Source organism: Sturnus vulgaris, chromosome 9 (assembly GCF_052056855.1).
Source record: "Sturnus vulgaris isolate bStuVul1 chromosome 9, bStuVul1.hap1, whole genome shotgun sequence".
Taxonomy (NCBI): Eukaryota; Metazoa; Chordata; class Aves; order Passeriformes; family Sturnidae; genus Sturnus; species Sturnus vulgaris.
Window position 1 is genome coordinate 17,498,024 of NC_142251.1, and position 16,025 is coordinate 17,514,048.

The window sequence follows — 16,025 nt, forward strand, 5'->3', positions numbered from 1 at the left end:
TTCAACTGAGATGAGTTAGTGGAATGACTGCTCTGCAGGAAACAGACAGAAAGGGGAATCTACAGACATCAACTAAGTGAGACACTGTGTTATCAGCTGAGATCATGAGTTCCTCCTTTATTTGGATAAACTTCCTTGCAACTTCCTTCCTTGCAACTTCCTTCCTTTGGATGTACTTGCTTGCAAGTAAAATCCTACTTTTTCTTTAGGAGGAGATGGCTTCAGACAGGTTTGCATGGTTTGCACAGCATGAGTTTGGTTGTGACAGGAAAGAGGAGATGGAATATTTCAGTAGGAAGCTGAAAGGCAGCCAGGAATGCCTCTAGCAATCCCACTGAAAACAGCTTTGCATATGTGGACCCTTTGTTACTAAGGAAAGCAGACAGATGGGGCCAATACTCTCCAGCAAAACTCCCAGTGGACTTCCCAGGTTTTGTGTGTCTAATTGCTTCTCACGATATCTTTGATACAACATAGTCCAAACCTCTTATTTAAAATAAAATGCTATTCTCAGCTCAGTCTCATTCCAAATTGCTGACCTTGCCCAGACTGCTGCTCCTGAAGGAATGGTTTGTGTGAATTCTGTCATCTCAGAAACACTGTATTACCAGCTTTCACATAGCACCTATTTACACAGGGAGTAAGTTACTGATGATACACCCTCCTTGGTGAGGGGAATCTTGCCTGAGAAAGAGGTGTGAGATAATTCTCTAAACAATTTGCTCCTTCAGTTTGGATACATCCCCATTATGTTGCCTAATTCTCACCAGACACGCTTTCTCATGGGATGTTTTACTTTTTACTCACCTGATCTAATGTTGTTTGAGACACAGAATATTCTTCAATATGCAAATTTTCCTTATTGGAGATTATTAATCGAAAAATCTTAGCCAGAGAGGAAGAGCAAATCTGATACTGCAGCATGTTGTAGTGTTTCTCTCTCTGTAAACTCCCTGGGAAGTTGATGTGTATGAATTTCTCAGCAGGAGCAGGATCTGGAGGCAGCCCAGACTTTGGAGCTTTGATTTTCAGGGTGACAATGTAGCCATCTCCAAACCTGGGAAGGATATGTGGATTTAGGAATTGGGTGAAGAGTTTGTTCCATCATTCAGGAAAGAAATTACTTTTCTGTAGCTATGAAAACAATAACAGTATCTGAAAGATATTGCATAAGATCCAGCTTTTTAGGAAGCCCTGTATATGCCCTGCAGAAGTGGTATGTAACATAATAGAGTTGAAATGAGATCTGGTTAGATTGTCTAATATACAACACAGCTGCACCCAGAAATAGGTCTGGTTAAACACTGAATTGCTTGTATTAAGAATAGTACATGTCACATACACTAAATTTTCCCATTAAAGTCCACCATAAAATATTCTACTTACTTGTATTTTAGCTCCTGAATTGTGCCTAGGCATTTGAAGGTGCCTTGTACCATGATGGCTAAACGAGTACAGAGGGCTTCACATTCTTCCATACTTTCAAAACAGAGAACAGATATTTGAGATAAAAGCCAACATATGTACTTCAGCTGCTTTTGGATTCTGAATTCTGTTTTCACCTGTGTGAGGTTAGAACCACCGCTCGTCCCTCCCTGAGCACGCCAACAATGGAGTCCCACAGGAGGCGCCGGGACTGAGGGTCCATCCCAGTCGTCGGTTCATCCTGTAATGCAAATGTTACGGCAATCAGAGTCAGATAAAGCACAGAAAATGTTTGGACCACAGCATATAATTGTTTCTCTATAGTAACACGTGCCTTGACAAAGCACACAGACGTTGAGAAGCATAGGAGTGAGCAGGTACCAGTGGACTTCTTGGCACAAAGCAGTAAGGGAACAAGTACAGGGACTGCAGGTAAGAACACAGTGCTGCCTGTGTAGGGCATAGCTACAGGAAAGGGACTGCCTTTTCTGGGCAACAATGAGCTCTCACTCTAATTTACACCACCTAAGGATTTGACCCTACATAAATCAGCTAACCCAGTAAGTAACAAAAATGTAAACAAAATTAGGATAGAAAGATTTTCATTAAACATATTTTTCAAAGAAATCATGAGAAAACATTTTGACTGTTTACTACAGGCAGAATACATGTAAATGCATATTAAAAGGAACCAGGCTATTAAAATGTATCAAAACACTTCTTCCTAGATTTTACAAAGTCATAGACATAAAAATTAAGTTGGTAGAATATAGTCTAAAAAAGAATTTCTGTAGTAATTTCATATAAAATTTCCCTTTAAATGTGCAATTATCTGATCACTTATTTTATTTGACAAGAACTGCCTTTCAGCATCTGTATAGTTTAGTAAAAATTTGTACAATTTATACCAAAAATATTGAAGGCTGGAAAAGGGTAGGTATCTTCCTCTGTCCTGCTGGATAAAGCAGTCAGGTGTATATGTTGGAAGATCATCTTTTACATCAGTGGCTGCACTCTGATAAGAAAAGACAGACTGAAACTAAACAACAGTTTAAATTCAGATTTTTCTGGATTATAGATTTTATCTCAACACCTCCTTTTTTGAAGATCTTTCTTTCGTAATCCCTTGGGGTCCATTGGAAGCATGGTTACACATCCCAGACGATGCCTGAAATTAACTCAAAACGACACTGAAATAACTGTAAGTTGAGGGCAGAAAGGAGTTTGCAAGGTCCTTGTAGCTCTTTAGCATGTAGTGTTATGTTATACTGAACTACCCATGACACTTTCCATGACACTTACTAGCAAGACAAGTGGTGGGCAGCCTATCAGGGCAATGGCAGTGGAGAGCTTGCGCTTGTTGCCACCACTGTAGGTCCCTGCCAGGTGGTCTGCATACATAGGAAGTCCCAGCTTCTGGATGCCCCATTCAGCAACCTATGAGAAAAACCATCTGTTTCACCCAGCAGCTAATGCAGGACAGACAGGATTGCTGATACATCCCTCTTCTGGTAGAAACATGGCAGTCCCCTGGGCTTTAGCACATTAATTTAAGAACCAGGCCAGGGAAGTACAAAATATTTTTTTATGACAATGAGGGGCGTTCTAACTGTATGATGGAAAGCCATAAAGCAGCCCCAGCTGTAGACTTCTATCTGTTCAAGAATTTAAATTATTTTGTTCTGGAATCTTCTTCATGTTTTCTTCCCTATACATACACAAGTTTAAAGGCAAGAGCAGAACAGCAACCAATGCCATTCTGAGCCACAGGAATTGCATCTTTAGCCTTCCACCATTGGTGCCACAGATTTGCAAGGACTATTAATGCCTGAGAACCTGCATTTGATAGTGTGGTCTTGTTACTTAACTGTCCAGATGACAGGAACCACTCCTAGGACTTCAATACACAGAATAACAAGTCCACTTTGGAAAATCTGACGCTTGGCATGCTAAGAGTATCATTAATCATCACAAATATGCCTGTAACTACCAAAAGCAAGACTACTTTACCCTCTTGATTTCTTCTGCTGGAACCCCCCGCAAGCGTGCATATAAATAGAGGTGTTCTCGTCCTGTGAGCAGATCATCAATGGCATCAAACTGAGGGCAGTATCCCATGTTTTGATGGACATTAGAAATGTGGGTCAATATACTGGAGAAACAAAGAAAAGAGTTGTAGTTCTGTAATACTAGGTCTTAGACAGAGAAGAACAGTTTGAATAAAATGCTTTTTTTCTGGAGCAACAACGCTTGTAAGAGGAGAATTAACTCTTCCTGATAAAACATCCAATGAAAATATTTGTCTGTACATAAGAGCAAGGAGTATATTGTTGTCTTAAGTAAGCTCAGTCCTGGATAAGAGTGTAAGCCCATTTCCCCTCATCCATTTTCTTGTTAAAGTATAGACTAACTTAAGTTCTTTAAACAGCTACTCAGGCTTATTATTTTTTTAAAACAGTGTTTATATCTAGAAGAAAAGAAGCAGTTATTTCAGCTCAGAATATGGTCACTAGCAACAGACAGGCAGGACACAAGGCTAACACTTCAGTGGTAGTAGGAAAAGTACAAAATCACAGAATGGGTGTGTTTGGAAGGTGGCTCTGGAGGTTATCTTGTCCACTGACCCTGCTTGGGCAGAGTCACCTAGAACAGGGTGCCCAGGACCATGCCGGGCAACAAAAGAGTTATTGTTCAGATCACATTAATGGACAAAGAATCAAATCCCAACTACACCTAACAAGCCAAGGCACACAACCTGGAAGTAAACCAACATAAGTGTATACCAGATCACACTGTAATAACTTAAGACATTATGCCAGCACTGTGCAAACAAAGATGCTAGAAACAGCCAAAGAAAAGTCACAAAGCTCAGATCAAAGTACCCTGATGGATGGGTTATCTTATGTTTGGGAACTCTTGCTGCTAGGTATGATTGCCTTGTTCCACTGTTAGCATTACTACAACTTAGCCACAGATTCTACAAGTGTTAAAGGTATCAATTGCAATTGTGTGTTAGCTGTGATCTCGGTGCTGCTGGATCACTGAAAGTGTGATCTGGACAGTTCTATGTGGTAAATGGACTGTCACAGGGGTCTTTTTAAGATACTTACCTATTGCCAGCCACTACAGCATCTCCAGATGTCACATCAGTATCTCCAGTCAGCATTTTGAATGTTGTTGTTTTGCCAGCACCATTCACTCCCAAAAGGCCAAAGCACTAAATTGCAAAATTTATCATATTCTTTAATATTTCCAACTTGCAAATCAGCAGGGGCATAAAAAATCTGAACGGATCCATGGAATGGAATCCAGTGTTATTGAACAACCTACCTCTCCGGGACGGATGCCAACACAGAGTCTGTCCACTGCGGGCTTGTGTCGACCTGCATAAATCTATATTGATGGGGGGAGGGAAAAAAAGGAAAGTTTCTATTTCAAGGTAGCTACAGAAATGAAAATCATCTGAAATTTTAGTTTAGTTTAATGCTATTGGGATGAGGCAACTTTAGAACTGAGACAGGAGTAAATATTTTTTCATTCTTCTCAAAATATTACCTTGGTCAGTTCTTGTAATTGTAAGATATCTGTTTTGTTTCCTCCATTCATAATTCTTTTTCTTTCTTCTGCAACATCCTCATCTTCATTAATAATAGGTGACATGGCAGTATCAGCAAACCTGGAAAAACCCAAGATACTGAGCTGCCCTGGGTTCAGTTAGAATAACAGTGTGAGACAACGGCTAATCTGCTGCCAAAAATGTGACTGGTGGAAGCAGTGGGATTGAAACGTCACAATGTGACATTGGCTGGAGAATTCCTGCTGTTGGGAGAAGCCCTACCTTTAAAGTTAATCTCTAGATACTAAAAAGGGAGGAAATGGTTTGCTCAAAAGAACTTGCCTTGTCAGTCACTGATAGGACAATAACCTGTCCCCTAGCCACAGCTTTCACTATTTGGCTACTCTTAGTACCTAGTGATGGTCCTTAAAAGTTTTGAGTAGATCTCTCTGCAAGACAGTATTTCTATAATTGCACCCATTAGTACTCCTGTTGGCAATCTTGAACAGGAGTGAATGATTCCCTCACAGCTGGTAGGTAGCTGTTTTCAGCAAGGGAGAGGCACATTTGTAAAGCAGAGAGGGGAAGTTCACACAGAGTCCAGGATACAGCTGTCCTGTGCCACAGACTAAAACTGTCTTGGGATGTCAGGCTAGTACCTCATAGCTAGCTAGCACCTGCCTGACTGAAGACACTACAGACTTTCCAGGTAACTTTATAATCTCACCATTACAGCGTCTTAAACTAAAAAAAATTACATCAAAATTTTAATTCAAGAAAACTAATTTCTTTAATAAAATATTCTTAAATCCTTTCAAGATAATGCAGATTTGTAAATGCTTTCTTGAATCAGGATATCAATAAATTAAGATAAGATCAGGTAAGTAATAGAAAACAAAAAAGCTACAAATTTAGAGAAAAGTTAAGAACAAAAAGAAGAGGGACATAGAGAATAACAAAGATAGTAATTATTTTAATAAAGGATCATTAATAGAACTTTTAGACATACCATCTTGTGGAGAAAAAACGGTGCTGCATAAAGAGATTCAGAAAGAAGAACACAACTCCTTGCAGAGCCATGGCAGCCAGGTTCTTTCCAACAAAGTCCCACTGAAAGGGATTAGAAACATGCTCCTCACCTTTGGAGAAAGAGCACCAGAAAGGTGAAATACTGCTGAAAAACCCCTCTACTCCTCAGAACAAAAAGCATAACCACGATGAATTACTGTACTTTATTTGCTCATGATCAGGCAATGGTTTTAATTTTACAGTCTCATAAAAATTCTTAACAAAATGCCTGCCAAGTTCAGCTGCTGCATGGAAGTAAAATAATCTATCTGAATACACACTAATTTGGATATCATTATACAAAACTCGCATGGATTATATGAAAATACACACATTTTCTGAATAAAAGCAGATGAGTTCTGCTGTATGACTATTCTTTTAATAAGTTGTCTGATATCAAAGACAACCATATCCCAAGAGAATACATTTGAAGAACAACAGTCACTTTAAACATTAACTGAGGTATTCAAATGAAATGAAAAAATAAATCCTCCTGTAATGATTTAAAGTCTTCAAAACAAAGGATAAAAAGACACCAGAGTCTGACAGTGAACAAACGGGTTAATTTCCAGTGCAGACTACTGATTGGTCCACTGAGTTCTGGCAGCACAATCAGAAGCTGTGATTCCTTCAGAGAGGGTGAACTTTCATTCTCCTCATCCATCTGATGATGGAAGAGGTGAGAATTTCAGAAACATTTACTATTTTTCTGAGTTAATCCTTCCAAACATTTCATCCAAGGTCAGGACATGTGACACTGCCATAACTTGTTTCTTATTGGCTTTACTTACCAAACCTTGCATATACTTCAGTCACAGCTTGGTTCATGGCCAAGTCGATGAGTCCACGGCCCAAACAAAAATGTGGGAGGACAAGCAGTACATTTTTCAATGTTTTATTAAATTTCAGCAAAGACTGTAAGAAACAGAAGCAACATAAGCTGTTTAAACCAGACCTGTTTAAGAAAACATAGCAACATAAGTGAAAAGTTCTTTGTCACATCAGAGAAACTGGATATTCTGTTTTCTTAAAACAGAGAAAACAGAGTATTTATCAAGTTACACTCAAAGCAACATAAAACACAAACAGCAGAATCCTGGCATAAACTGCATCAGATAAGATGTTTGTGATAAACTGGCAGTGGGGAAAATTTCTGTTTTTATAATGAAGTATTTCCCTATGTAGCAGAGGTAATGTAATTCTGGTGGTAATATTTAAAGCTGCTATGGGGCTGTTTTGGATTTGCACTGAAAACAGGGTTGATAACACAAAAGGGATGTTTTAGCTATTTCTGAGCACTACTTTCAGAGACAAGGCCTTTTCTGTGCCTTTCCTTACCCCCTAGCAAGGAGCTGGGGGTGCACAAGGAGTTGGGAGGGGATGCAGCTGGGACAGCTGGCCCCAGCTGACCCAAGAGATATCCCAGACCATATGCAGTCATGCTCAGCACATAAAGTTGGGAGAAGACGAAGCAAGAATGTTCAGAGTTACAGCATTTGTCTTCCCAAGTCACCATTATGTGTGATGGAGCCCTGCTTCCCTGGAGGTGGCTGAGCACCCATGGGAAGTGGTGAATGAATTCCTTGTATTGCTTTGCTTGTGCCCACAGCTTTTGCCTTATCTATTAAACTGTCTTTATCTCAACCTAAGAGTTTTCTCACTTTTAGTCTTTGGATTCTCTATCCCATTCCATGAGCTGGGAGAGTGAGGTGCAGAGTGCAGTGGCTGTGTGGTGCTTGGTTGACATGGGATTAAGTCATGACAATAGTCAGGGCTGCCACAATACTGAAAAGTGCTGGTGTCTGGGCATAATTACACTGTGGATGTTGGTGCAATGTGGAGATGCCTGAAACAGTGTAAGTGCAGCAGCAGTTGAGCTGCACCAGCACTGAATCCAGAGAAGAGCCATCTCCCCTCTGGAGATAGTGTCTGCAACAGAGACATGTTTTCAAAGGTAACCATGCTGCCCTGATGTCCCTGAGACTTAATGGCACTAGAATGAACTCTGTGCTATCAAGAATCATAGCTGTAAATGCAAGAACAGCAGTGACAAAAACTATTGTCAAGTAGGCCCCTGAAAACATTAATTTAACCAAGATCTCTTTCTCCTTTGCAGCAAATAACAGTGCTTGATCAACAGAGAGTGTTTGAAAATGCATCACCAGTAATAATAGCTAATTGGACTGCTGTGAGATGAGGTGTCAAACGTAGTGGCCAGAGCTTCAACAACCACGGAGATGATAGCTGTAGTGCATACAAGCCAACAGCACTTCATAAACTGATCTTTGAGCCTTCCTAAGAACTAATTTTGGCACTTGCTGTATTCTGCCACCTTTCTGATGGTGTTAAATCATTGTCAGGCAATTCTCAAAATGCTACTATGAGCAGAACATCTCCTCTAATACAATGACCACCAGGAGTAAGTGCCTTCCATCTACATCTTCCCATATAACACAAGCTGCAGAAGCAAGTACAAAGTGCCATGTCTAGACCTCCTCAACTGTGAAAGCATGTAAAATTTTGCTCATAAGTCAGTAGACAAGAGGAGACGGGAGCTGGAGATTCCTCTGCAGGCCCTGGTGAGGCAGCTGTGCCCCTGCAGCCCTTGGAGGTCCTGGGAGAGATCCTATCCTGAGATCCTGAGTCCTATCTCAGCTCATGAAGATTTCATTTTATTTCTCTCCCTTGTCCAGCTGTGGAGAGGAATGACAGAGAGGCTTTGGTGGGTGCCTGGCATCCAGGCAGCATCAACCCACTACAAAACATTACTTACTGGGTTATTCTCAAATAATTCCAGGATGAATGTAATGGCACTGCTGTTGATTCCCACAAAGAGATTAATACAAGACAATGCAACATAAGCAGTGCTGGGGATACTGAAGAAAGAAGAAGCAGGGTACATCATGGGAATTACTGCCCACCTGCATGCAAAAAAAATAGAAAAAAACCTGTAACTTCTCAGTAGTCTCATGTCAGTTGGCCTAAAGAACGTTGAGCTTTCTTCCCACTCCAAGTATAACAATATGGTGCAATCAATCAGTAACCCACCACACTATTTTCTCCCTGGTTACTACATAATATTTTTTTCTGCTTAGTCTTTTTTTTTTTTTTTTGCTATTAAAATGCAAGGCAATAGACACTGCTAAAATTGAAGAAACGTTATGCTAGCAAGGTTGCTATCACCCAGGTATCTTTGCACATTTCAGTGAATTGTACACCAAGAAGGAGAAACAAAGAAATGTTGAATGCTGAAAGATACTTCAGTATTGACTGTGAATGTGACAAATGAACAACCACTAAATTCCTGCACAACGTACAAGGAAGAAAGCAGCAAACTGAGCAAATATATTTTCCTGTACAGGTCACATTTAATGCTTGAAAATGCAAAGCAGGAGGTGACAAAAGAATCTCTTTTGCAGCACATAGCCAGAAAGAGTATGTACATATCCCATAGAAGAATCTACTTTTAAACTGGTTTGGATCCACTCAATTCTGTTCTTCAAAGCTGGGTTCCACTAAGTACCGAGCTCAGAAACATTAAATCCATGTGAAATACAGGGCCCATCTGCAGCAATAACCTTGAACACTCACCCATACAGGAGCAGCAAGGACACGAGCACAGGGAGGTTGGTTGGAGAGGCGTATGCTTTCTTGTTGAATCCAGCGAATATAGCCACAACCATGCCAGCACTCAGTGCATAATTCACCTGCCACAGCACAGGGGGAAGATCAATGTGTAACACCTGAGAAGGGCTGCAAACATATCCAGATCCTACCCATCATTCCAAAAGGATTTTATACCGAGGAACATCAGAATTCGAGTTAGACTAGCCACACTGAATCTTTTGGATCAACAGGTCCCTGGCAATGCTCAGCGTTTTTCTAAGGCATCTTTTATCAGACTGTTCATCAAAAATACGACATATGTTGTTGTTTCTTAGATGATGGTATGTGAATCCATTATGTCATAGTCCTGTTTCCAGGCTTCCCACAAAAAGCAGCCATGGGTATGCAAGGGAAGTGCAATTTCTGGTGATGCAAACAATGTCTATGTAGGATGGAAGAGCTACTCACTCGAGCCACATTCCTGGGAAGAGGCTGAAGTGAGTATGCTTGGCTACTGCTTGGTTTCTCTGTTCAGTATTAGTAGCACTACTCTACTGCAATGCACAGAAATCCCCATGCAGAATGGAAGGCAGCATTTCATGGAATTGCTACCACCACTTAATGCCTTTGCATCATGCTGTCAAGGGCAACGGCCAAGCAGAATTTCTGTCAAGGAAGCTGCTGTGAACAGCAGGGAACAAGACCTCTGGGACCTGTTTCTTTTCTCTCATTTACTAAAATAATGCTTTGCTTTATCTTCTTCTGAGAGAACACCTTCCAAATTCTGAAGAGTTTTGGGATTTTCAAATATAGATTTTCTTTTCTTTTTAATTTTTTCAATTCTATGTTCATGCTTTTCTTATTGCATAATTCCTTGGCTGCTTTCTTGGTTGCAAAGGCATGGCCAGCCCTTGTGCCTCAGCCAGCAAAGAATTTTCTCTTTTATGACAAAGTGGCTGGAGGGGATCTGAGCCTTGTCTAAGCAAATCTGCACCTGTGGTATAAATTTTTTGGAATTTGACCATGATACAGTGACCTAAATGACTATGTCATTTCAGACACTCTAGAGTATTTTGTCAGGTCTATAGGTACTGTTCCAGAAGGCTGTGAATCTTCCCCACTTAGGTTTCTTGAATATCTTGAAATACATGTTGGGTCTTCAGAGGACAGGAGTGACTAACACCTGGCGACGAGGCTTTTCTCTGCTGTAATAAGTAATTGTATTCATCATATATTCAGTTATAAGGGCTAGAAATCCTAAGACTATAAAAAATATAGCTTCATTAGCTGACTGAGTTGTGCTCCAGAATTAATTTCTACATCTGTAATTAGTTCAGAGGCCAGATCCTTAGCATGGTCTCTGAGAAACACTTAGGAGAAGTGAATGATTTGCAATGCTTAGAATCACCTTCACTTGATTCACTGATTCATGCACATCCAGGATAATCAGAGGCTGTCAATCAGACCAGCAGTTACTTACTATGTCCCACATGAAGTTAGTTAGCCAATAGGTAACAGGGCTCACACCACTGACAAACTGGAGATGTTTGGCTTTTGTTACACGTTCTTGGATCAGGTATAAAACAAAACTGGCTGGTATAAAGGACATGGCAAAAATCACACAGATGGCAACAACAGCATCCACTGAAGTGGTCAGTCTACAACAGAGCACAAGAAGGGACTGTGAGCAAGGGAATGGATGCAATGCAGCATTATATTAGCATCTGGGGACTTGGGACTGTGCTTTAAGATATAGAAGTAGCAAGGCTGTTTTTAAGTAGAAGACTTCTCCAGTTTCAAAATGTGCTAGTGTATTTTTCCAAGTTGTTTTGAGAACTGTAGCTAACAAATATGGCACCATTCCTTGATCTTTTACTTGCTTTATATATCTGTTTTACAGCCTTTCCTGTGTGGGACACATCAAACTAGACATTTAGGCACAATAGTCAAAGTGCTCTGGAAGCAGGGAAAAGAGAAACTTAAAAAGGTGAGTTGGAGACAGTGAGACGAAGCACAGATTTTGCCTCTGTGCTGTAATGCAAAGTTTTCAGTTTCATTGAATTATGAACTTAATAGGAGAGTGGAAAATGTTGTCTTTTTAGGGATGTCTTTTCCAAGAAATTATGACTTTCAGGAATACACCAATCCACTCCATGCCATTGAAAAATCTATCTGCATTCTGTCCTTGGCACCAAGAGAGCAGGTGGTCAACTACTTGACCTGTAGTCAATCAAGGACAAGTTCTCATTCGATTTTTTATTAGGTGTTTTATTTCAGAAGTAAATGTATAGGATTTGGAGCATGAACGAAAATTTCAGAATCTTTATGCTTGGGAATGAACAGAAACATGCAATAGTGTAAATCCAACAGTCATAGTTCCTATGTGGGATGGGCATGAACTCTCACGGGAATGTAACAAGATATTAATAGATTCTTGATTAGAATAAAGCTTCAGAGAAGGGCCTCTACATTCTGTCAATTGAACTCTTTCTCCTCAGACTGAGCATGCGGGAAGTTGCAAATTGCCAGGAGAGGGAAGGGTAAAAGCCAGAAGCAGAGCACAAGCAGACTTACACAGTGACTTCAGAGAGTTGCTCCTTGGTGAGGTTCAGAGGATGGTTTATAGCAGTGATCCCATGTTCCTCAGGGTCTTGGCCAGTCCTCAGATTAGCTCTGAGGATTGCATTATTGGCTACATTGAGGAAACTAACCATAGCATGCCAGCCTTTATTGTTAAACCACACCTACAGGAGTCAGAAATCACAGATTAATTTATCAGTTACTGTCTTCACTGAGCTACAGGAGAAAATCTGGTTGCCTTTTATCTGCTTTGGTGGGCACTGTCCTCAGGGGTGAATCCAGCTCCAGGAATTCATAGTTCCTAGGCACAGTCCTGGAGGAGGAGCTCACAAACTATGCTTTTAAAAGCACTGGACAACTACTGTCAAGGAATTCTATAGAAGCACATTTTAAGATTTAGTGTACTACTCAAAGTATTTAGGACAGCAAGTAGTGCTAAGAACTAATGATTTTTAAAAAATCTCACATTTGAAATACTATGAGTAAGGATTAGCTATAGTATGGGATACAGTGTTAATAGCAAGTTATTTCTAAAGTACAGCATTTCAGCTCTTCTTGCATTTGGGAATACCATCAGCAATATTCTCATAATTTGAAGTCTATGTCAAGAAAGACCGTGAGTTAGAAGACTAATTCCAGTAAATACCTTAATATTATCTTCAGTTTCCATGTATTTAAGGAAATTAGAGATTTCTTTAGCAGCAGCCCATGAAGTTTGTCCCTAAAACAAAAAAGAAAAAGTTAAAGATCAGTGCTCTAGTGAAATCTAATGCTGCAGTAACCATGCTTTAATAAGGGGTCAAAAACCAAACAAACAAAATTAAAAATCTTGCTTACTCCTGTCACATTCATCATTCGGCCAAGATCACTTAAAAAATTGACAATTTGATCTCCAGAAACATGAAGGACTGGAAGCCTTCCTCCTATAGAAATTCCTCCATACCTAGTATAAAGAAAAATATAATCAATAACTCATCCAACACACCCGTAACTGTACCCTAATGGAAATACTAAAAACCCACTTAATGCAAGTTTAATTTCTATACATCAAATATTTCATGTATAACAATTTCTACTCTTTTCCTAACAAGTTGTATTAGGTCTTTTAAAGGCTTACAAATAATAGAAGCTCTATCAGTTTTTGAGAGGTTTATGCCAGGATTCTAAGATTTGGAGAAAACTGTGATTTCTACAGAACAAAATCGAGGTAATTACCATATAATGGTTTAGACAACATAGAGGACTAAGGAAAGCATAGACCTCATTAAAAATTTCAGCTGCTCTGAGAGGAGCAGGTATTCACCAGTATCAGTATCAGCCAATGCTCCACAATGATAAATACCATTGCATAAGATGAAGTCTAATCCCACAGAAAGCAATGCTTGCACATGAACAAGCAGATATTCTGTGAAGAAAGGCAGTCATCCAGCTGCTATATTTGAAGTGAACTCCTACTGCTGGTGAGAAATGGAATGAGTATGTGCTTCAGGCTAACAGTCATCTTTCTAAGCTTTTAGCAACTGCAGCGTAGACATCACACACATTAGCTGTTGTCTCTGCCTAAAAGAGAGAGCTAGTGCAATCTGGTTAATAACTACTGTACACATACAGTGCAGGCATGAGGAATTGTGGTTGTTACTTCTGTATTTGATAGGCTGGTGTCTGGGTTTTATCCCACTCAGGTCCTTTTTTTGGAGGGTTTATATTTTTTCTGTGGCATTGAAAGAGCTGTGTCACAGCATTATTACAGTATACTGCACTATTGCATGAACCTTTCACCACACAGTTCCCACTGGTTTGACTTCTGTAGGTAATAAAGCTCTGATAGTCCCATTGCGAGCCTCTTGCCTTCATCTCCTGCAGGAGTTCAAACAGATATTATAACCCCTTGTTGTAAGACCCTTCCTGATCCCCAGCCTATTTCCCACTGAAGCCATCTCTTTGTTCTACACTGTCTGCCACAATTCCCCTTGTCCATTTGCATAAACACTGTGATGCTCCCTGGTTAAACAGAAATATATTGTTCATTTATTTACTACCTTAATCTGTGAATTGGTTTCTTACCTCTGCTCATTGACCCAGTATTTACTCTTCAAGCTGAAACAGATAAAGAGAATCCCCTCTCAATGCAGAGAACCAAAGTCAATGATACGTCAGGCTTAAATAAAAATTAAACTTGAACTCCTATACTTTGCAGACCTCCAGTCTCCCGGTTATTACTTCGAGTTGTAGGGTTGGCAAGACTTTTGGCATTCCTTGCAGTGTGTTTTTGGCTTTTTGTTTTCTGTCATGATTCATCTCCAGTTTATACAGAGATAAACAAGATTCCTGAACGACACATACTGGGCTATTCTAATCCATAATTAATTTATTTTAAAAGATGTATCTACAGCCATTATGTCACATGCTAAGGGGAATCAGTCAAAGCAGCTAGCACATAGCTAATATAAAGAGAATTTCAAGAACTCTGCTGGTAACTGAGTAAGTAGCAAGGCCTGAATCAGAGATAATAGGCCGTGGGCACTGCACAGCGAAATCCCACACTCAGCACACAGGGCAGCTGAGGAGCTATCAGCAGGATGGATGTAACTGTGTAACATTGTCCTTTGGCTGCTCTTTAGCGCTCTTAGCACTTCTGGGAAGCAAGTGATAATTAACTCAGGCAGATGGTCAGGTTACTGTGGGCACAGCTCTTCAGGGAGACAAAGTAGTGTCTGCAGGGCAGTTCACCAATGCTGTGCAGAGGCACCACTTTTGTCATCATCAACATGGCATTCCAGCAGCACCAACACCTAGCTCTGGCTCTAAAGGAGTATCTGATTATACAAATAGTTATAATTGAAAAGATTTAACTCCCCTAAAATCAGCTTCTTCTAGTCTTATATCACAAATATGGACATGGTGCTCAAACCTATAGAATTCTGTGGCAACTCAGGTGTTATGGCATTATTAAATAACAATTTCATCACCAGGTACAAAATACCACATATGAAAATGAAACAGAGATTCATCCCTACCTTCCCTTTATCAAAGTGGGATATGTTTTCACCAGAAAATCTGAAATATTTCTGTGGGTCAGATCTTGAAGGATTTCTGTGCTGCGTTGCACTCTCTGGCAAGAAACAAAAACCTAATCAGTCATAATAAAGTTTAGAGTGCCTTAAGCTATTAAGTGCTGGTCACAAAAAGAGAAAAAGTAGTTTGGGTTCAAAGAAAATGCTCAGGTTCATAGTATCCCTGAAAGAGAGTGAGCCAATCACTCGAGGGTCATTTCTAGCCTAAACATCCTTATTTTCCTAAGACTTTAAAAGAAATCAATAAATTTGTGATGCATGACACAAAATAGTTACATGTCACTCTGAAACAGGTCTTTGCAACAAAGGTCAGGGTTGCTCAAGGCTTTTTCATCAATGTGAAAGCAGGAAACTTTTCAAATAAACTGAGGCCCCAGTTAAAAAAAGGTCTCTGAAATACATTAGTATGCAATCAGCAGAATTCAACTTTGTTGGACAGGGGTTACTAAGAAATCAGAAATAACTTGGGATGCTGTAAGGTATATAACCTCTATTATTTTTTTTCTTCATAAACAGGAATTCTAGAGATATTTAAAACAACATTGTTTTGTGAACAGTGATAGAGAAATCAAAGCAAGCTGAATCAGTTAAGAGGGTGTGCCATGGAAAGTGGTATAGTCACCATCCCTGAAGTGTTCAAAAATGTCAAGATGTGACACATGGAGTGGAGTTCAGTGGTGAAGATGGCAATGTTGGGTTAACAGCTGGACTCGATC

General features: G+C 39.9%; 1 protein-coding gene across 2 annotated transcripts in view; it reads right to left on the minus strand.

Moving 5' to 3' along the window:
- ABCA4 (ATP binding cassette subfamily A member 4) overlaps positions 1 to 16,025 on the minus strand; it is a 63,279-nt gene that overhangs the window by 1,361 nt on the left and 45,893 nt on the right. For both annotated transcript variants that reach the window (XM_088169985.1, XM_088169986.1), the window contains 18 exons: positions 15,253 to 15,347; positions 14,300 to 14,332; positions 13,073 to 13,178; positions 12,882 to 12,956; positions 12,230 to 12,399; positions 11,136 to 11,313; positions 9,641 to 9,756; positions 8,823 to 8,970; positions 6,841 to 6,964; positions 5,991 to 6,120; positions 4,981 to 5,101; positions 4,756 to 4,818; positions 4,536 to 4,642; positions 3,436 to 3,577; positions 2,728 to 2,862; positions 1,563 to 1,666; positions 1,387 to 1,479; positions 808 to 1,057 (listed from right to left, as the gene is read on the minus strand). In XM_088169985.1, coding sequence (XP_088026111.1) covers positions 808 to 1,057; positions 1,387 to 1,479; positions 1,563 to 1,666; positions 2,728 to 2,862; positions 3,436 to 3,577; positions 4,536 to 4,642; positions 4,756 to 4,818; positions 4,981 to 5,101; positions 5,991 to 6,120; positions 6,841 to 6,964; positions 8,823 to 8,970; positions 9,641 to 9,756; positions 11,136 to 11,313; positions 12,230 to 12,399; positions 12,882 to 12,956; positions 13,073 to 13,178; positions 14,300 to 14,332; positions 15,253 to 15,347 — 2,190 coding nt within the window. The remainder of the gene's footprint in view (positions 1 to 807; positions 1,058 to 1,386; positions 1,480 to 1,562; positions 1,667 to 2,727; positions 2,863 to 3,435; positions 3,578 to 4,535; positions 4,643 to 4,755; positions 4,819 to 4,980; positions 5,102 to 5,990; positions 6,121 to 6,840; positions 6,965 to 8,822; positions 8,971 to 9,640; positions 9,757 to 11,135; positions 11,314 to 12,229; positions 12,400 to 12,881; positions 12,957 to 13,072; positions 13,179 to 14,299; positions 14,333 to 15,252; positions 15,348 to 16,025) is intronic.